The following is a 22402-nucleotide window of genomic DNA, read 5'->3' as shown; positions in this document are numbered from 1 at the left end:
TGAGAACAAGTTTAGACTTGTGCTAGTCGGTGACCGTAAGAAATCTATGTATATTGAACAAAAAAACGCAATAACACCGGTCGAAAATGGGATAAGGACTTGGTCAAGTTAACAGTTTTCAACTTTGACTATTCAAATCAAGTTTTACGCCGTACCCATGATCTTTGAAAAAACTTCCCCGGAAATACAGTGTACTATAAGTTGTGATGCTTTTAAAATGACCATCAATAAAATATATCTTAATCTAAAGCAGTTTTGGGAAGTGTACAACATGTAATTTAGTTTTAATCGAATAGATTATGTTTCCAAAAGCTGGGTTTGTTTACACTTCAAGAGCCATTGTGTTTGTGCACAGACACAAAACGTGCAATACATGACGTCATGGTGACGTCGTCCAGAATTTTATGTCGGAAATCACATTAACAGGAACTGACTAGTGTATAGCTGAAAAAAGTTTCAGGATTTGCGGTCTACTTTTTGAGATATGGTGTTAACCCGGTTTGCTAATTAAATATTCATAAGCTTAATTAAGGCTTATTAATGAACAATTTTAATTTTCTTTACGATAAGAATTAAGCTTATGTTCTAAGCTTCAATTTGGTATAATAAACTCATTCTTTCGTATTATGGTTTAGGAGATTAGGCTGCCGCAAAAATGTGTACAAACGCTATGGGATTAAGGGGAGAAACAAAGAATAATAATAATAAAAACAATAAAAATCTAGACGAAAACAATACCTGTTCCGACGGACGGTCCGAACAGCTAAAAAAGATCTTTAGTTGCATGATTAACCTTTAGAACACTTACTTTTAGGCAATAAAGCTATGAATACAACAATTTTGTGATCATAGTTACGTCTAATTTGTATCCTTTTGCACACAATGGTAGTTTAAAATATAATTTTACTTGTAATTCGTTTTTTCAAAAAAAATGGTGTAGTGGCTATAATTTCAAACGGGAGTAACTCAGCAACGCGATACACCCCAAAGCTCCGTTCAGTGTGTCCAATGAGATGTTTGTGTTTGACACATACCAAATTACTGCTGTTGATGTGTTCTTTCCAGCCATGCATAAAACTCAATTCTTGAAATTGCCTATATGTGACCATTTTCACAGAGCGGGTCACAAATTCTTTCCCTGTTTAATCTGCCTGATTTTGTTTACCAATTCTTTTGTGTATTCCTTCATTGAATAGAAGCTTATACAATGTAATATTCAATTCTAGTTTTTAATCTAAAAAATCCAGAATTCAAATGAGGGAAAGGAATAGAAATGTCTCCCAAGTATTCCCCAATTATTGTCTGTTTTCCTTTTATTTTAAAAATACAATTGTCAGTGTTCTGTGAAGTTTACATGAAATCTGTTTGTTCTTCAAAAGGCTTTCCAGATTTTGCGTTTTCTGAAGATTGAAGTTGTGAGTGAGGTAGCAAAAGATCTACCTCCTACCATACCTTATGAACGCCCCAAGAGAAAAACAATGAGGGAGTTATGGGGAGAAGTTGTGGAGGGTGAACGTCCACCAAGGTAAGCTGTTATTGGGTTACTAATAGCAGTAAATTTCTTGTTCAAAACTGGTTTAACTGTAACCAAAATTCCATTTAGAGTCCTTTGCCATATAGAACTCATTTTGATTAATTTAATGACCGACTTGTTCAAAGTATAATGCAGAGTTTGACTAGATTATAAATATTTTGTTTTCTAAAAATAAATGGTAACACATTGACATTAATTGCTTCCACATGCATCATGAGAGAGTGCCACACTGTCTGACACCATCCAACATAAAGTTTGAAAAACGAGAAGACATTTTGATTTTTTTTCCCTTCTTCTTTTCACAATGTCAGCTCCAACAAGAGTAAGTTAGTGATGGGAGAGTTGAAGCAATACACCATACCAACACGACTTCGCCACATGGGCCGACCTGATGACCTAGAAGATGATAAAGAGTAAGCTATGGTTATATCCCAGTCTAAGACATTGCTAAATAAAGCCATGTTGACTTTTTAAAAAAGTACTTGTTGCATACAATAAAGCAAAACTATTTGAGCAAAGACGTTGGCTTTGCACGTAGGACCGCCAATCAACATTGAGTTGGTTAGCTTAGCTATAGAAGAGCACTCTTATGGTGATTGAGAGGTCCAGGGTTCAGGTCTGGCATCGGCCAAATTTCATTTGCTCACATAAACAATTGTATTACTTATTGTAGTTTCTGTTCATCTTTTTTGTTATTTAGTGACATATTTTGTTTGGAATGATTACACTTTAAATCAACTTTTGATCATATATCCAGTTTGTTTGATATTTTATTAATTCTTTCTTTTAGACCAATGTTCTGTTAATTTTTACATTTTTATTTTATCTTCTGTTGGGTATTACTTGTATGTGGATGAGTTTCCCTGTTTAAAATATCAGAGAAAAATAGATAAATAAATTTAAAAAATGGATATGAATATAAAATATAAAAAAGTATGGTTCTCTAATAAATTAAGTGCTAATTCAAAGTGAAAGTGAATATAATGAAAATATTTTAAACATCTTAGGCCTACTTGTTTGCGATTGGAGCAGAGCAAAATTTACTGGAAGAGGACTTGAACATGTGACCTGGATTATAGTGCCTTTATAATGCCTTTCACTCTTTCAACTGAAACATTTCACAGCATTTAGAAATTATTTAAAACGCCAACTACCATGTGGTTTTTTACCACATTATCATGTGTTTTGTGCTGTCATTTAGTGTTTGAGAAAGACTCTACTGGGGTCGAAATGTCGGCCATTTACATTTTTTATCGTATTACTTGATAAATATTTATAGGCAGAATACTTACGAAATGCCGCTGAAATGGGACAACTACGTCGAGAAACTGTCAGATCTGCTTCACATTGAGGAGAAGCAGATGGAAGTGGACATTCGTAGATATGACTTGGAGGGGGCCTTCATGAAACAAGACGGAAAATTCTTACGACTTAAGGTAAGTCATTTTCTGAACAACCTTTTTCTTCCGAACAACTTGTAGTGTTATCACTTATAAAGTTGACCTTGTTTTGTATGAAATTTAGGCAGAGCCTTCCCAGTAGCATCCACTTTTATAAATTGTAATGCAGAAAATCATGCTAAGCAGATTAAACAAGAAATAAGTGGCAGACTGTAATGTTTCAGCAGCACTGTTAACTTTATAGTATTTTGGAAATTTTTGTGTGACGAAGCCTTTTGTACTTCTGCTGTAGATTCCAGTCCCGGTCATGACACTCAACTAGAATTTCTTCTCTCCATCCTAGATGGGGTAAAAGGGTCTGTGAGGGCGAGAGATGGTTATTGTGGTTGATTTGGCTTAGTAGCACATTTGTTGCACAGGCTGTACTCCCCAGGGAGCTGAGATGGTTTAAGGAATTAATCAATGGCTCAGGGACCAGGAGTTATAATGTTTGAAGTGCTTTGAGAAGCCCTTCGGGTGTGAAAAGTGCTGTATAAAAAAATGATTGTTGTTAGTATTATTATTATTAAAATAAACACCTTCCTCGGCAGGTTCTAGGCCTTGCTGAGAATCGTCCTTCTGTGCTCAAGGGAGATCATCTTTTTGCTCGTTATCCACGTGATCGATCCAATAAGGAGGATGCTAAGAAGTATAAGGGATACGTCCATCGCGTTGAACTGGAAGAACTGGTTCTTGGTTTTGACAAAGTGTAAGATATTATTAGTCATAACACAAGCATGGATGGAATATGAAGAATCTGACACTTCTGACATCCAACTAAGGCCAAGTTGGATATGAGATGCAGACATACTACATCTTTTCATATACCATGGATGTACAACTATCAGTGATAAATAATTTATCTTGATGTTCTGAATGCAAAACCACTCGCTCAAGCTAGAACCACTCGCTAGAAAAATGAGTTTGATGATTTTCTGTAAAACTACTTGTTGCTATGTGTTTTTTTGGTTTTTTTAATATCTTTTGAGTTAAGTTTTTATGGTTTAATAAAATACAAGGTTGATCATGAACACTCAAATTTATATTTTTTAACATCTTTTGTCACACACAAGCCCACTTCTAATTTTGTTAAGTGTTTTGACAAAATATGTCTCCTGCTTTACCCGATTTCCGATTTTAATGTTTAGGTTTGTGAATAACCACATTGTTGGGCAAAAATACGACATTGAGTTCACCTTCAACCGGTTCCCACTTCGTCGTCAGCACTTTGCTGTAGAGGAGGCATTCAAGTACCACATGGAACCAGTTCTCTTCCCAAAGTCTACTGATCAAGGATCTAAAATGCCTCTGTGTACAGTGAAGGAAGACACAAGGTAATGTAATGGAAGTAAAATATAATATTACTCTAGTTTTACTCTTATTGCAGCGTTATGTGACAAGCACTGCTCTTACTTTCCCAAGTCCTGTAGACAAAAAATAAAAATATTTCTATGTTTATGTTTATCGGCTTTGAATTTTTACAATGTTAATTGTGTGATTGTCGTTGTCCTACTTGTAGCGCCTCTGTAGTTTTTTTCCCGCTTTGATCCCTTTTAAATCCAATTTATATTTTGGGTTATCCTCAGGCCTGTCTTCTGTATTTCTGTTATTTTTTTCTTGTTTTCTTGTTTGGGTGCTGCCTGAAAGTAACCAAATATACAAATGGAGTGTTTGTTGAAAACTAAAGATGGGAATGAGTGTACTCTTTCTCAAATTATGATGTACATTCTATGTAAAACAAAAGCTCGTTTGGTGGTTTCAATAAAGTCTTGTTTAAAGTGGCCACTTCTTCACAGACCGAACAAAGATATTGACAAAACAGGTACACCCCCAATATAGGGCTAGATAGCTCAGTTGGAGAGCGACGGCATGTTAATCCGGAGGTTGGTGGTTCTAGTCAATTCTTTGTTCAACCCCAAAAAATCATTTCAGAATTTTACATTCTAAACCTTTTGCGAAAAGGCTACATTTTGTTGTGACTGTTCAGAGAGAAAGTGTTGATTTAAGTGTACTTTTCTGGCTCATTCTTGCAGTGAATTTGCGCGGCAGCTGTTTGACAGGAAGCTTGCAAGCAATAACGAGCAGATGAGAGCTATCCAACATATCGTTAAAGGCTCCTCTCGTCCTGCTCCTTATCTTGTCTTTGGACCACCAGGCACCGGCAAGACTGTCACCATAGTTGAAGCCATCAAACAGGTATGTTTAAATTAACCGCTTCAAGTCAGATAGCAATATATCTGCCAAATCTCTCTTGACAATATTTTCGAGTGTCCAATTTTTGTGCAGTAAGCTGACATTTATCTAGACATTCCAGTGTGTAGTTGCACAGGCAAGCAGCGACTGTGATGTATGCTTTATGAAGAGGGGCAGAAGTAAGTGGAATATATGCTTGTTATGTCCCTTTTAATAATGTGGTTTGCTGTGTGATTTCTGATTCCAGACCTTTGTGTTTTTGTACACAAATTTCGGCTCACTAGAATGGAAAAGCTGCTATCATTGTATTCAGCTCAATGGATGGTTAGTGTGACCGTTCCAAGATTCCAGCATACCAGGGCAGATTATCAGCTGTGGCTTTCGGCTGCCAGGTTTTGTGATTCACAGTGAACGCATCTTCATATATTTTCTCACAAGAGAACAGCAAATCCTGGTGTTTAAAGTAAGGACCTTTGATGTCTTTCCTTTGTCAAGCAAGGGTTTCATTTTGGGAACAATTTTTTTCAATGGAAAATTATTATCAAAAAATATAGTATCGCGGCAAGCCACTTACAATTATTTGGGATGAAAATAAAGAGAGCTTTAAAAAGGGAAATCCTACCTAACCTTGCTGTCCTTAATATGATTGATCTTCTTTGCAGGTCTACAATGCTTTGCCTGAGTGTCACATCCTTGCCTGTGCTCCTTCTAACAGTGCCACTGATCTGATTGCAAAACGTCTGCTCACCGGTGGAACACCAATAGATAAGAACAACCTCCTCAGAATGAATGCAACAAGTAGAGACTGGAGGACAGTGGATGAAACTCTCAAGGTATGACATTGAAAGACTGTGATAGTCTGATGTTTGGCGAGCTGCAGAGCAGTTAATCAAATATTGCTACTTACATGTATGAACTATGAAAAGATAAAACTCACAGATCACTGGTTCCAGTTCAACGAGCTAAAGTAATGAAAATCTTAAATGTCATAACTTCAGACTTGTCAACGTCCCCACCCCGTTGACCATCAGTTGATCAAATGATTGTTTTTTCTGTCAGTCATTGGTTCTATCTGGTGAATGGCAGCTCGCCATGGCAGCTTTGCTGTTCTAGTTATATTTTGATATTCATTTCATATAAATTCTTGCAGTGCCCATGTTTTTTGTGGCTTTTTTTGAGTAGACTGTACATGTACGATATTGGCACTTTCAAAATACATAAAATATATCATAAATATGGTCGACCCTGGAACCGAAAGGGTTTTAAAACCCTTTCAGTTCCTCAGAATGTGGGTGATGCAGCCCAATCTGCAACCTTGCCAGCACATTTTGGCAAACCCATTATCTTAGCAGTCTTTTACAAGCACAGGACCTACCACATGTTGTCCTGTCAGAAAGACAGTATCTTGCTTGAGGTACTGAAAACCACATTTAAAAATAATAATTAAAGACACTGGACACTATTGGTAATAATTGTCAAAGACCAGTCTTCTCACTTGGTGTATCTCAACATATGCATAAAATAACAAACCTGTGAAAGTTGAGCTCAATTGGTCGTTGAAGTCGTGAGATAATAATTAAAGAAAAAAAACCTTGTCACACGAAGTTGTGTGCGTTTAGATGGTTGATTTAGAGACCTCAAATTCTAAATCTGAGGTCTCCAATTCAAATTTGTGAAAAACTACCTTGTTTTCGAAAACTATGGCACTTCAGAGGGAGCCATTTCTCCCCATTACTCATCACCAAGTAAGGTTTTATGCTAATATTTATTTTGAGTAATTACCAATAGTGTCCACTGCCTTCAAAACTTGTAAGACGCCATCTATCTAAGACTTAACTTATTCCGCGGCGCATAAAAAACAAATAAAACAGAGAGAGTAAAATTACCCCAAAATATTACATATTATGTATCTTAGAAGAAATAAGAGCACATTGAATAAAACAGATTTATATAAACGCATTGGCAAAAACAAGTGAAAGAAAAAAGAAAAATAACAAGAAAAGTCAATCTTAAGAATTTTGAATTAGTAGTTAGTTTTCAGCAATTTTTTGAAAATGTCTAAAAACTTTTTTGCTCAGACACTAACACCAGAATTTGAGCTTGTACACTAGATTGCTCGGCCATGACAATAGATTGAATAGTTGAAAGCAAAATGTTATTCCAACACACAAGTTTATTAGACTTATCTGTGCATTCTTTTTCATCAAACAAGCCAACTCAAAGTCATCTACCATTTGGAGAACAAAAATTGCAGTAGGTCTGTAAGCAGAAGAATTGGAGCTACTATTTATTTTAAAAAGAATTAATGTGGACCCTTTCGTTACATTGACTGCAGGACAAAGAATGTTGTAACTATGACAAGCTGACAAACGAGACTTACTTTTCTTCTAAGGAAGACATCATGAAGAAGCGTGTGATAACAACAACACTCTGCACTGCTGGACGGTTAGTAACTTGGAAGTGCTGGCATCTCATCATCAACAATCATGTTTTGTTGTTCATTATTTTTTTAAACATTGTCAAATGGATGCCTATTTTACATAAGTGTGGCTTCTGACTGGCACACCTGAAAAAATATATTGACCAAAACAGGTTAGGGCTAAATAGTTCTGTTGTTAGAGCACCGGTTTGTTAACCCAGAGGTTTCTGGTTCAAATCTCGCTTCAGTAAAATGTTGCTTTGTTCAACTCTAAATTGTTTATTATTTGTACTCAATTCACAAAAGTTTTGCCTTTCGCCAAATAAAAGTAATCTTTTTTTTTCATTTTAACAAACATGTCTGCTGTTTTGTCCTCCTCCAAAAAGACTTGCATCAGCTGATTTCCCTAAAGATCATTTCACTCATGTCTTTATCGATGAGGCTGGTCATGCTGTGGAACCAGAAGCCATCATAGCTCTGTCAAATCTCCTGAATTCAGAGAACACCAAAGGAGGTCAAATAGTTCTAGCCGGTGACCCCAAGCAGCTCGGACCCATCATCAGATCACCGATAGCAATAAAGAATGGACTAGGTGAGACAGACAAAATGCAAGAGATAGATTGTCAGAACCATATTCAATTCAAACAGAAACAAATCCCAAAATCAGAATTCTTTAGTTGTCTTATTCACTTAAACTGTACAAGGTGTATTTATCATTTAAAACTATTCACAGGCATTTATATCAAAATAAATTTAAGTAAATGATAAGTATAACTAATATTCATTGTTTGAAGCTTCCTTATGAAATCACAGTGTTCTTAGAACTCTCTTCCTGTGGTAACTGAAGTGGTAACTGAAGTACCTTTCACATTATTTTATAACACTTGGTTCATTTTGCAGTTCTATCCAGGTGACTTTAGTTAACAAACACTTTTATGGTGTCAATATACCAATTTAATTCAGTGGCTGTCTTTCAATCTCATTTGAGGAGCTAGATTAGGGTACCATTTCTCCTTCCCTCACATTCACAAAAGAGATTTCACATAATGCTACTGCAAACCTCATCTGGGCCCAATTTCATCGAGCTGCTAAGCACAAAAATTTGCTAAGCATTAAATTTCTTCCTTGATAAAAACTGGATTACCAACCAAATTTCAATTTGTTGGATATTCCTTGTTACTGGTATTCAGCTGTTGTTTGCTTATCCTGAAAATCACGTTGAAGTTTGGTTGGTAATCCTGTTTTTATCAAGGAAGAAATTTGATGCTAAGAAAATTTGTGTGCTTAGCAGCTCTATAAAATTGGGCCCAGATTATACCCCCAACCATGCACACTTTCAATCCTGATTGAGTTATTTCTTTGGCAGTATTTCTAGCAACTTTATCTATTTCCAAATCTATCTGCAGAGCTGTCACTTTTGGAGCGTCACATGTGCAGATCTGAAATATACAAACGCAAAGAAGAAGAGCCTCACTACGACAACCGTGTCTTGACCAAGCTTTTGCGTAACTATCGCTCTCACCCGGCCATCCTAAAACTGCCCAACAGGATGTTCTATGATAATGAACTTGAGGTTCATGCTGATGAGCTGGAGCGAGAGTCATTGTGCTATTGGGAAAAATTGCCCAATAAGGTGAGGCTGTTGAACTTCTTAACAAATCAGTATGTGTTGTAGGCAATGCTGTTACAAAATTGGTCTCAACTACAAACCTAATTAACAAACACTTCCAACGGAGTTCGTGCTTTTTCTGTATCCGCACCCACTCTCTGGAACTCTCTTCCTTTATATCGGAGCTACAACATCCCTGGACATTTTCAAAATGTTGTTAAAAACCCACCTATTCAAAATTTCTTATGATTGACTTTCTGTTTGTTTTTATACCATATATTTTTGCCAACCTGTTATGTAATTCAACTTTTTACAAATTTTATTTAACGTACTTTAATTTCTTTCTAAGCTCTGTAATTTTTATTCTTTTTGTTGTTGTTACTCTCTCTGTTTTGTGTTTGTTTTTATGCGCCTCGGAATAAGTTAAGTCTTAGATAGATGCCGCTTTATAAGTTTTAATTATTAGTATTGCTGCTGCTGCTGCTGCTGCTGCTGTTGCTGCTACTACTATAATTATAATTATAAACTGCTAAGCAAAGTGTGACCTATATAGACCGTTCTTTTGCAATGTCGCAGCCCAGTTTTTGCCAACCCCAGGAAAACTATGGAAAAACCCATAATTGCAAAGCAAAATCAGATAGCTACAGTTCATAACAATATGTTACACACAAATTAAAAAATAGTGTAAATGTTATTAGAAACAAAGCATATATAGTCATTGGAGGTACTTTATTTAGTTGAAAGATTTGCAGAAAATGTTACAATTGTTGTTCACAACATCTGATACACAACTGATCAAATGTTTTGTTAACAGTCGTTTTAAGTGCTTGTATACTTCTATATTTTTATACTGTATGCCATGTTTTAATAATGTCCATCTGTAATGTCCTTTATTATCTCTTCTTAAATTGTGGCATCAGGAGATTAACTCGATAGTAATTTAGTTTACTTTTTTAAAAATCCTTCAGGGGTGCTACTTTTTTCTTTTTTTTTTCTCTCTCCTGATTGTATGTACATGTTTTTGTTTTCTTACTGTTCTTATTATCTGTACTTGAATTTTTACCTGTGAAATAAATAAATGAAATGAAAAAATGGATACCCATGCTAACCAGCGCGGTGTGTTTATCAATAATGAAAAGGTCTTCAGCAGAATATTTCTCAAAGGCTTTCTTGACAACACAACAAACATTTTACATTTTAATATTTTTTATGTTGCTGTACAATAGAATTTTATATTTCATGTATTTTAATATACTTGACGAAAAAACCATTCAATTCAATTCAATTCAATTCAAATAAACAGGTATACTTGTGTTAGTTGTATTTGGCATTAGAGAAAGGCTGCTAAGGGTCAAAAGATCAGTCCACTATTTTATTGCCTTAATACCATAGGTTCTTTTGGTTGGCAAGCAGTTTGCAACAGCTAATCCTTTTTTTAACAGAAATTGTGATTACATCCTTGAAGATCTTTCTAAATCATTTTTCTTACAGGTTAAGTTTTAGAGTTTTTTATCTTTCTTTCTTACGTTCTTCAGAAATTCCCCATCATTTTCCATTGTGCGGAAGGCATAGATGAGCGAGAGGGTAACAGTCCTTCTTTCTTCAACAAGAAGGAGATTGAGATTGTCGTGGAGTACGTTGAGAACCTTCTGGACAAGAGAGGAGGAAGAAAAATCAAAGAGTCTGACATTGGGGTCATCACTCCATACCGTCGCCAGGTATGTATTTATGCCAAATTTGTATCAGGGATAAAGATGATTAATTTTGGTTGTACTTAAAAACATCAATGTGTGTTAGCATTTTATACTCGGTACTTTCCCGATTTCTGTGAGAAAAAAAATAGGATTTGTACTGCCTCTACTATTAAGCAATCGCGGTGGTCTAGATGTAAGACACTGCTCAAGAAGTTTGTGGGTTCAAAACTCCCATCCTGAAAAGTACTGAGTGCAGTGCTAACACGCATCGGTGCAAGGGTAAAAACATATTGGTAATTTTATGCTAGTTTAAAAAAAAGTTTTTTGGATTTAAGAGGATGGTGAAGATTTTACCTTTCATCCCAAAAATGTGTTACCTTAATCCAAATCCTCAAGAAGTTATCATATACATTCGTTCCTTAAAATTTTGTACTTGTCATCATTTTGTGACAGGTACAAAAGATTAAGGAGGTGTTGAAGAAGCGTCACCATGGTGACATCAAAGTGGGGTCAGTTGAGGAGTTTCAAGGTCAGGAGCGATTGGTCATCATCGTCTCCACGGTACGCAGTACTAAACCAGAGTACATCCAGATGGACATTGACTTTCATCTCGGCTTTGTCAAGAATCCCAAGGTATGTTTTTAATTTTTCCTATGATCAGTTTTAACAAGAGTTTAAAAAATGACCTAAGACATGAGACCTAAGTTTTAAAAAATCCCCTGGGATCCCTGTTGAGAATTTTCCTGGTGGGAACTCCACCCGACCGTGATTCCAGCGGGATCCAGGTTTCATTTTCTATGGGGCTTTCTGATTGTTCTCACCCATACACACACTCTTGCTTTGCTGAGATGTAGAACAAAGGAGCAGTCCAATAGCTTTATTCCACGTACTGATTGTTTTAGACTGTTTTTAACAGGAATATCAATACCTATTTTCATCTCCCCGAGTTACTATTATCTTTAATAGTTTCTTCCTGCAGCCTTTTTGAAGAGAACTTTAAAAAAAAAAGTATATAATATTTTGTTTTTAATGTCATAATTTTTTTTCAAGATTATATACAGATGTTGATCTTGTGATAATTAATGTTATTAACTAGACAATAGCGACCTACCATTTAAAAAAACCTTAAACTGCGTTCTCTCAACAGAGATTGAATGTTGCTGTCACACGAGCCAAGGCATTGTTGATTTTGGTTGGTAACCCGTACATGCTGAACAAGGATCAGAACTGGAGCATGTGAGTTGTCTAATTTCAATTACACGCAACTATAACAATGGGAAACTTTGGAATGCTAGGTGGCAGCAGACATACCTGGTAAAATGTCCATAGACCTTATCGCAAATATTCGGTACGCACACAATAGACGTGGAATGAGGTGCATGCTGGTCTAGCTAACTATCAAATTTAATCACTAGCTGCACCTAGCCATTCATCAGTTTGGGCTTGCACAACGGTGTTTGCGCTTGCACAATGGTATTTGCGAAAAAGTCTATTGTTTACAAAGTTCTGAGCTTGCGCATTTACTTAGAAGTGTCCTGGTAAGTCTGCTGCCACCTAGTGTCAACAAAAGTCCGCCAATAGAGACTTTATTGGGTAAAATGCATGGTTCTCGGATATGTGATGCATATTCAAAACTAATATTTATTAGTGGGATGAAAACTTGCATAGTTTTGAAAACTAGGTAACAATGGAAACTTACTTGGTGAGTCTGCAGCCACCACCTAGTGTTTAGAGTGCTTACATGTTTAGTAAATCATATTTTGACAAAAAATGTAATTTTCATTTTTGTAGGTTTCTTCAGTATTGCATTGAGAACAAATCTAACATAGGATGTAATTTTGAAGAGGAAGAGGACGAACTGGAGGATAGTATACAGAAGCTTGATCAAGTCAAAATTACTGCTTCATTAGGTAAGAAAATCTACCCTAACATGGAGTCCCAAATTCCTTCAAAAACATCTTCAGGGAGCTGTCTGATTTTGGTACTGCAGGCCCAAATGACAACCACTTGATATTGTAAACTTTGGAGTGTTGAGTTATCCAATTCGAAAAAGTATTCAGACAAAAACTTTACTGTTCAGAAGTTTGTACGAAAGTGAAAAAATCATGTGTTTTAACTGTTTGTATTTAAAGGAACACGTTGCCTTGGATCGGACGAGTTGGTCAAAACAAAAGCGTTTGTAACAGTTTTTTATAAAATGCATATGGTTGGAAAGATGTTTTAAAAGTAGAATACAATGATCCACACAAGTTTGCCTCGAAATTGCGTGGTTTTCCTTCTACTGTGCGAACTAACATGGTCGGCCATTTATGGGAGTCAAAATTTTGACACCCATAAATGGCCGACGTGTTAGTCGACGAGGTAAAAGGAAAACCACACAATTTCGAGGCATGTTTGTGTGGATCATTGTATTCTACTTTTACAACATCTTTCTACCCATATGCATTTTATAAAAAACGGTTACAAACGCTTTTCAAAGACCAACTCGACCGATCCAAGGCAACGTGTTCCTTTAAACTTGGAAGCGCCTGTAGAAAAAGCAACATTTTAGGTGAGTCGTTGAAGCTCTTTCTTTAAACCAAAATGGCTTTCAGATTACCCCCTCCCCCTCCCCCTCCCCCTCCCTTCCCTCTCCCAATGCTTTCACAAGTGGTATAATCCATGTCTTTCTTTTGTAGTTGATAAGCCAGCTGTAGATGGACTGGGAGCAAGTCTAGGAATAAGTGCTGTTGCTGAGCAACAAGATCCTGAGTGGCGAAGTGAGGTGTAAAGAGCGCCCTCGCTGTGATCCTTGCTCGTACAGAGCAACCATTGTGATCTTCACACAGTGCCTCAGACACGTAATGTTCATCATTGACTTAAAGGCAGTTGACACTATTGGTAATTAATCAAAATAGTTATCAGCAAAAAACCTCACTTGGTAATGAGTAATGGGGAGAGGTTGATAGTACAAAACATTGTGAGAAACGGCTCCCTCTGAAGTGACATAGTTTTCGAGCAAGAAGTAATTTTCCACGAACTTGATTTTGGAGACCTCAAGTTTAGAATTTGAGGTCTCGAAATCAAGCATCTGAAAACACACAACTTTGTGTGAAAAGGGTGTTTTTTCTCTCATAGTTATCTCACAACTCCGATGACCAATCGAGCTCTAATTTTCACAGGTTTGTTATTTTATACATATGTTGAGATACACCAAGTGAGAAGACTGGTCTTTGACATTAACCAATAGTGTCCATTGTCTTTATATTTAATATTTGTTTTAGACTTATCAGATGTTCTTTTTAAAAACTATTTTAATTGCTTGTTTCTGATGTGATTTTCCTAGCCAAAACAAGCCACTTAAAGTCAGAATAGTTTTGAATTTATGTTAACAATGTTTTCAATATAACATTCCATCAAATCTATCTAGTATTTAGAATTAGTATATTTTTAAAGGATATAAATTATGTTTGTTTAGCAAAGTGCAATGAATTTATGCTTGCTTGAGAAAAGTTACCAGCCGAAATAAACAAGTCAAATGTATATGTGACTGATATCCTGTTAGTTTTACTCAGTACAAAATTGTTGAGCAATATTTGGTGCTAAAGCAACTCTATGAAATTGGGCCCGATGCGCACCTGCCGAAAGCTTAAAATTAATTTGCTGTATATTTTCGTTTGAATGTGAACAACTCATTATACTTCCAATAACTTTTTAAGAACGACTGAAATAACTGAAACTAACAAGAATGAAATCAAGAATTTTGCAGTGTTATTATTTAACAATTTAGAGAATTCCAGTGTTTTGATAGTAACCCATTAGTCTATTTAACTTTGACGAAGCCTCTAGCGATAGGCTGAACTGTTAATGCCAAATTGTCTCATTTTGGGTTGTTTTTTTCTAATTGATACCACCAATTTTTAGTCAATTTTGAGTTGAAGTATGTGCTCTTTAATGATGTATTGATTTATTGACATTTGACAAATGAACAATGAATAATTACAGCATTTTTCTACTCGAGTTTGGGTAAACTTTCAAGTTGGAATTTTACTCTCTTAATGATGCAGTAGTCGATACTGATGCCTTTTTGTGTAACTCAACCCAAGATTTAAGCTAAACCTAGGGAAATATTGATATTTAAATAGAAAAGGGGTGTAAAAACGTTTTCATCAAATTTGTGTAATGTTTTAAGTTCTTGGATGTTTAGGCTATTTAGTGATGCAGTCAGTAGGCTCTACTGATACCTTTTAATTCAACTTGTCCAAAGGTATAGGCTTTAAATTTAGGTAAATTTTTCAGTTTGAATTGTATGCTTTTTAATGGTGCAGTAGGCTCTATTGATGCTTGACCCAGGATATAAGCTATAATTCGAGAAATGTGTACACATTTGAAATTGATTTAATATCAAATTGGCTGAAAATACTTCCAAAAGTATGAAACATGCAAAATATTTTTTTTCGCAGAAATCACTGAGGAATGAAGAAAGTACCGAGTATACACAATACTCGTCCCCCCAAAAATACGCATAGAGCTTCATATGACTGTAAAACCACATTTGAGGCTTATTATATTTGTATGGTCGACCATGTTTATTAAAAAAAAAAAGAAGTAGGATCTGACATATGCCAAATGTTAATTTCAGTCACTACCTTTAAAAGGTGAGGTAGCTTATATGAAATTGATCTGAAGTTTAATAATATATTGTCTTTGCAGACTCACATTATTTAAAACAAAATTATATTGTTATTCTAATAGTACATAAAAGAGTCTGTAAATGTATGTTTAGATTTATTTGAAGCATGAAAGCATGGCTTAAAATAGAATTGAATACTCAGTATGTCAATCCATAATTTGTCATTCCATAAGAAGGTTTTTTACCTCGCCTGAATTTGTTTTCTTTTTTTAGGATAAATTTTCAATGATAAATTGAGCAGCTAACTTTAAAGTAAATGACACAATCCAGGTAAAATAAACTGATATGTGAAATATGTTTGAAAAAGGTGACCCTGAAATAATGCTCTCGGTTTTCCATTTAATTTCCAGTAATTTCCAGTATAAAAATAACAAATATTTTAAGGATGTTTTCCACATTTTATTTCTTACAGATGGTTGTAAGTTCTGTAACTTTGAACATTTATTAATGAAATAAAAGATGATTGAAACTGAAATCGTCACGTTTACTTAGTGTGGTCTGCTGAAGACCCTTTTATGATGAGAAAAATCATGTATAAGGAGTTTTGTACCTGCTCAAAGACCCAATTTCATAGAGCTGTTTAAAGTCACCTGGAAGTGGTATTTTTTCAAAATAAAGCCTTTGTCACTAATGTATGTGTTTTGCAGACCTACCAAGTCTCACGCCAGACCGGGACAAAAATAAAAAATAACGACACTGCATTGCCAAATCGTGCTCGTCGTGTGTACAAAAAACGCAACCTACAAAGCTTGCACAATCTTCAGATTGCACGCAATTTATCAGAATCATCCACTTATTAAGCTGCCGTACAAACAGAGCACAAATTTTAAGATTGCGCACGTTTCTGCTCTCCCAGCAGGTTCAGCTGAAATTCGACAGAGCGCAAAACGCTTATTGCGCACAAGTTTGTCCCGATTCGTTTAGCAAATTCATTCAATGCGCTCCACTGCGTATACACAACAGGCAGAAGTATGACTATGAGCGGAGGATTTTGGACGCCATTTTAAGTCGATTTATTTTAATTTTTTTTTGGAAATAATCTGACACAATCGTACCTCAACATTAACTAGCAACATCTCCTATGCCTCATGTGAGTTTTAATTATTCTGAAGAGGTTTTTGATGTATTTTGGAACACTTTTTTGTCCACAATTAAATATCTGCAATTTCTTTTATTTCATTTAAAAAAATAAAATAAAAAGTTGGGCGGCGATTTCGAAAAGGCCTTCTAAAAATTAAAAAAAATTCCAGGGGGATGAGCTTTGAAAAATCTCACGCATAGCTGGCCTCTGGACTTGGCATCTCTGGTTTTGATGAGTGCAATGTGAATAAACAGTTAACTAAGGTTTTAAAAAAATCAGTTCTTATTTTATTTACAAATTTAAGAGTAGATCCCAACCCGAGAGGGCGCTGTTCGTGACGTCAATCGAGGCAGACTTTGCCTGTAATGCGTAGAGTAAACACAATTGCAAAGTACATGTTCGGACCAAGTCGTGAGTTTGTACGTTTCAAAAAAAGATTTTTTTGTTTTTTTCCCGGCAATGCCGACCAGGTGTATTGCTGCTGCATATAAATCGTGACAAACAATTACTAAAAATTACTTTTATTGTTCGTAAGCATATACTCTTATGTTTGAAAGAAAAAAAATCTATTTCCAGGTGACTTTAAGGCAGTGATGGACACTATCGGTAATCACTCAAAATAATTATTAGCATAAAACCTTACTTGGTAACGAGTAATGGCGAGTGCAGAGCTGTTTATAGTAAAACATTGTAAGAAATGGCTCCCTCTTTTCGATGAATTTGATTTCGAGACCTCCGAATTTGATTTTGAGGTATCGAAATCGAGCATCTGAAGCACACAACTTCGTGTGACAAGGGTGTTTTTCTTTCATTATCTCGCAACTTCGACTACCAATTGAGCTCAAATTTCACAGGTTGGTTGGTTATGCATAATGTTGAGATACACCAAGTGAGAAGACTGGCATTTGACAATTACCAATAGTGTCCAGTGTCTTTAAGCATAATTGATCATTAACAGTCTGCTGCTATAAGCAAAAAATCAGAAAACATTAAAAAAAACTTGCCAATCATAATTGATTTGTGTAAAAGCAGATCTATGAAGTGGGCCCTGGGAGTGAATCTGTCCGTTATCCCCCCCCCCCCCCACTACAGATACGACCAGTTGGCCCCTGAAACTTCATTTCAAGTCTGACCTAAACCCCAACCATACAACGGCGCTGTCTTTTTTATAAGATAAACCAAAATTGAATTTTAAAATAGGATTGGCCCATCCCTATACCATGTTCAGGGAAAAAACGTTTGGTTCCATTCCCGGGAATAAACACTCAATCTTATTCTTCCCGCCCTTTTGTTACCGAACACCTGTGCTAGACATTTTGGACCGGGGTTTGCTGTGGAATGTCACCTCATTGAAGATCGTCAGTGTTATGCAAATAATGAGTTTTGCGCTCGTTGTTCGAAGACTGCTTGTTGAAAATAACTGTATCATTCGTCTATCGCGTACTGGACTGGGGAGCAGCATGGCGGCCGGCGCCTCTCAGCTCAACGTGGGAATTGGACTTCGCCTTTTCGGATGAACTTTACCAGCAAAAATAAAATAAAACTTACTAATGGCATTCATGTGCATTCAGAAATCATTTCAGCACATGTTGCACTTTTGAGAATCACCCGAATGTGATATTCTTTTCAAGGCTTGGCCAACAAATTGAAGCTACATGCGAAACTTGTGCATTTTGCCAGCAAGCTACGTGAACTTTGTGCATTTTGTCAGTCCAGAGAATTTACTCAGTCAAAACACCATTTGCCAGCAAGCTACGTGAACTTTGTGCATTTTGTCAGTCCAGAGAATTTACTCAGTCAAAACAGCAACACCCTTTTTCAAGCAAAATTCACAGTTGAACCCTTCAGTACATTATTACGAGCTCCTTGAAGATATCTAGTTTTGACTGCAGAGACTTAAAGAGCAGCTTCGTGGCTAGTCTTGGCCCAAGACGATGGTGCTTGATTCTGGATAGTGTACTACGCGCGGTTGAATCGCCAAAGCGCGCCCGCCACGGTATGATTTAGTTACGTGGACGGCTCGAAATCTAGACTACACTCTGCAAGCTACCATCGTCTTGGCAATCATGCAGCGCTGCGTGCACTGTGGGCGTTGCCGTATTATGTTAATAAGGCCGTTGTCGAGGTTGTGTAATGCATATTCAACATGTGAACAACATGGCAGCGCCCAGCAGCATGAAATGAAGTCGGGCCACGGTCGGACGTACGGGACGAACGAGTGATACTATAATATGGTTTGCCTAGCCATACCATGGAGGAATTCTTCCTCCATGGCCATACTTAACGAACGCAATGCAGGGATTTAAATTCTACATCCCCTTTTCCCAGAAAACCAATTAATAACTATTGTCGTTATTCTGAAGAATAGCTAACTACAGAATGTCTGAGAGAAAACTGACTAAGGAGGAATTAAGTAACAAAATGCTTCGTTACGTGTCGTGTTTGTTTTATGGTTTTATACTTCCCGAATGATTTGTCGTGGGCAGATCACATGAACCACAGACAGACGAACTACCCTCAGTGCATATATTACACCATGGAGGTACCTACATGATTATACTCACATGGAGGTAGAAACCTCCATGATACTACCGTATATAGTAGTTTTACTACAGCAAACACTATTCACTGTACAAGTACAATTTATTGTCGTTCTGAGGCATCGACTTATATGACTTTGCACATGTATTAAACTTTAGGGCTACTAATTGTGTCACAATCACATGAATACCTAATAGTCAGTACGTTATAATTAACAATGATGTATTGTGTCTTAAAACAATTGATACAGTTTAATTCAAATTATTTCTAAATAAAGGCCAACACAAATTACTTGTTCATAAAATTGATTTCTTTCTTCATTACAAGTCTTATTATTATTATTATTATTATTATTATTATTTCTTTATTGCCAAACACAAATTCTTCACAGAACAGTGGCTATTAAAATGATCAGGTTTGTAACAGGCTATAACAACGATACCCCACAATTAAAGCCTGAGCGACTAGTGAAATTTGCTTCTCAACTATTCGTGCCTCAAATAGTCGCAACTTCAACACACTAGTCATTTTTCATGCCCCAAAATGCATTGCGACGTATTATTTGCTGCAGGTGCAATAGAGTAAAACTCACGCTGAAAGGATTTAAGGATTGTGTCACTTTATGTCTAGGGCTGGGCGACTAGTGCGACACAGTGTCAAACTTGTCGCACAGTCGAGATTATTAAAATCACAAGTCGTGTTGCGACTACTTTTTTTAATTCCTAATTGAATAATCGTGTACTCCAAAAATAGTAACAACTTCCTGTTTGGTGAACTGTCTATTGTATCGCTCACGACTATTCATGGCAACATAATTTACTTACGAAACACAGTCAGTGACACCAGTGACAATCCTTCAATCCTCTAAGCACGAAATTTACCATATTGCCCCTGCGGCAAACAAGTCATGACTAGTGTCGTAGTCATGACTTTTTGAGGTGTGACTAGTTGAGTAGTAACTTACACAAGTGGCCCAGGCTTACTGATGTCTGGTTGTGTTTCATAGGTAAATTATGTTGCCATGAAAAGTCGTGACTGTGAGCGACACAATTTTTTCAGCAAGCAGGAATAGGAGCAACTATTTTAGTTGTTGTGGTGGCTTGATTTACTGAGTAGGTGAATAATGGCAGTCGCAACTCGACTAAGCAATAACTAGTTGCGATTTCGACATCAATCGTAGTGCGTACCACTAATCGCCAATCACAGGCTTTCCCACAGCAGCATTTAAAGTGCACAGGTATCACAGCAGTTATACACAATACTGTTTGTACTATGTACCTGTATGAGCGGCTGAGCCTACGACCACTCTTCTACATTGTGGGGTGCAATGCAGTTTTCATCTGATTCTCTGTGTCTTAGATAGTTTATGGCAGTTGAAAGAGCATGTTGCTCATCTCGCCCAACTCTTCCACTTAGTTGTACATTTTCATCTTGGTGTTCAAAATAATGACAAACATCAACCCCAGTCCAAAAGCATCGGTTGCTAAGAGTATGCACACAGTTCCCACAGTGTTGAAAAAGCTATGTAAACTCATCTTGAAAGTCAATCTCTGTATTGGTATGGTATGATACATGTCGACAATAAATTGTGATACAGTGGTGGAACTTTGCAGCAAAATGTAGAGTACAGTTCTTCACATACGACAGTTAATATGATGTTCCATCTTTTCCTTTTCTCTTCTTGAGACTTCCTCTGCAAAACAGCAAAATATCTCTTCCACAATTATATACGCTTGAATCTTGATTCTGTCACAGATTTGTCTCTCTTGAATCAAGAACTCCATTCCTTAATTGCAGAGCAGTCGACTACCCATTCATCTGACAAGACGAGGCCTAAAAAGTATCAGTACTCCAAGGTGGGCATGCAGCAGTTCTCTAAAAGCCTTTCCTGGAAATGTGCCCTATCAGAAGAATGAAACAAATACAAATCATAGAATAAGTTCAGTGATTATATTGGGTCTTATTGTGCTAAACTTTTTCTGCATCAAACTTAATGTAAAATGTACATCTGTTTTGATTATAAATATTAAACCGTTGACCAGCGAGGGTTACGATTTACGATCATCAATCAACCCAACTATAGCAATTGCAAACAAGTGTTAATTGCTTGTGCACAGAAGAAAAATGCAAGTTAAAAAAAAAAAAGTCAGCCAATGAGATGAGCCATTTTCAAATCGAGGGATATGAATCTGTGTGCATTGAAGTGTTGGTGACTCAAGTCAGACAAATCCAATCTCACATAAAGCTGGGCTATGTTCGTTCCAAACCGAAACAAAACCAAGGAGTAGGCTCATACTTCCTTCGAATGCGAATGCGAAGTGTATTTTGGTGAAGCAATACTTTTACGAGCTGCCCTTCCATAAGTGAGACACAAGAAAATTGTGCTTCGCATCATGAAATAGCACTGCTATTTAGCAGGAAGGAGGTCTACCTACATAAATAACAACAAGTTTTGAAGTATTCAAACATGACAAACAATGACTACTTACAAATGTATGACTTTACGTTTTCTAATTCTATACAGATTCGATCAATATAAACAGATTCTCTCCACTCACCACTTTGTGACACTGACAGTTACATAATGACTTGGGATCCATGACTTGCTCAGTTGCAAACGTTGGTCGTATGTGGTATCATGCTCTAGTTCAGAGTTCCCTATAGTTTATTCACACCCGGACATCCTACCTCCATGGTCCAACTGCTGCCTGCATGCAGCAGACGAAGCACACGAGAACTGACGGAGTTTATCGCAAAACCAGACCGTCCGCAGAGAGGGCACTAGCTGGTATATTTTGACATAGTCGTTCATTAATTGCCATCTAGATAGCAGATCAATATAGCTTCGGCTCACTTGTTCATCTTTAACATTCATAATCGTGAATATTTCCTATTTTCTTACGATTTTTCCTCCACGACAAACACGGAGCTGCCAATGCCGTGTAATCATAACATGAATGACCCCGGGGTCAACTAAACATTATGTTAATTTATTACAACGATCGCACGCTGATTGGTTCTACAGAAAGCTGTAGAAGAAAACAATGAAAAAGTTAACACAGCGCTGCAGGATTGCCAAGACGATGGTAGCTTGCAGAGTGTAGTCTAGATTTCGAGCCGTCCACGTAACTAAATCATACCGTGGCGGGCGCGCTTTGGCGATTCAACCGCGCGTAGTACACTATCCAGAATCAAGCACCATCGTCTTGGGCCAAGACTA

General features: G+C 36.7%; 1 protein-coding gene and 1 long non-coding RNA gene across 2 annotated transcripts in view; one reads left to right on the top strand and one right to left on the bottom strand.

The window, feature by feature from the left end:
- The window catches only part of LOC139954441 (putative helicase MOV-10), a 28299-nt gene extending 12252 nt beyond the window's left edge, over window positions 1-16047 (top strand). Inside the window, exons 7-21 of the mRNA XM_071954241.1 lie at window positions 1380-1525; window positions 1846-1947; window positions 2814-2970; window positions 3525-3682; window positions 4122-4307; window positions 5007-5169; window positions 5829-5999; window positions 7502-7611; window positions 7972-8177; window positions 8992-9218; window positions 10730-10912; window positions 11342-11521; window positions 12036-12124; window positions 12680-12798; window positions 13567-16047. Coding sequence (XP_071810342.1) covers window positions 1380-1525; window positions 1846-1947; window positions 2814-2970; window positions 3525-3682; window positions 4122-4307; window positions 5007-5169; window positions 5829-5999; window positions 7502-7611; window positions 7972-8177; window positions 8992-9218; window positions 10730-10912; window positions 11342-11521; window positions 12036-12124; window positions 12680-12798; window positions 13567-13658 — 2289 coding nt within the window. The 3' untranslated portion in view covers window positions 13659-16047. The remainder of the gene's footprint in view (window positions 1-1379; window positions 1526-1845; window positions 1948-2813; window positions 2971-3524; window positions 3683-4121; window positions 4308-5006; window positions 5170-5828; window positions 6000-7501; window positions 7612-7971; window positions 8178-8991; window positions 9219-10729; window positions 10913-11341; window positions 11522-12035; window positions 12125-12679; window positions 12799-13566) is intronic.
- Window positions 16048-19811: 3764 nt separating this feature from the next.
- Window positions 19812-22398, bottom strand: LOC139933972 (uncharacterized). The gene is made up of 2 exons (XR_011785664.1): window positions 21741-22398; window positions 19812-21083 (listed from the first exon to the last, which is right to left on the bottom strand). It is a non-coding gene; the product is annotated as an uncharacterized lncRNA (long non-coding RNA).
- Between the last annotated feature and the right edge of the window lie 4 nt (window positions 22399-22402).

The sequence above is a fragment of the Asterias amurensis genome, chromosome 2 (assembly GCF_032118995.1).
Source record: "Asterias amurensis chromosome 2, ASM3211899v1".
Taxonomy (NCBI): Eukaryota; Metazoa; Echinodermata; class Asteroidea; order Forcipulatida; family Asteriidae; genus Asterias; species Asterias amurensis.
Note: the sequence above shows the minus strand (reverse complement) of the source record. Positions and strands in the feature narration are given on the sequence as shown.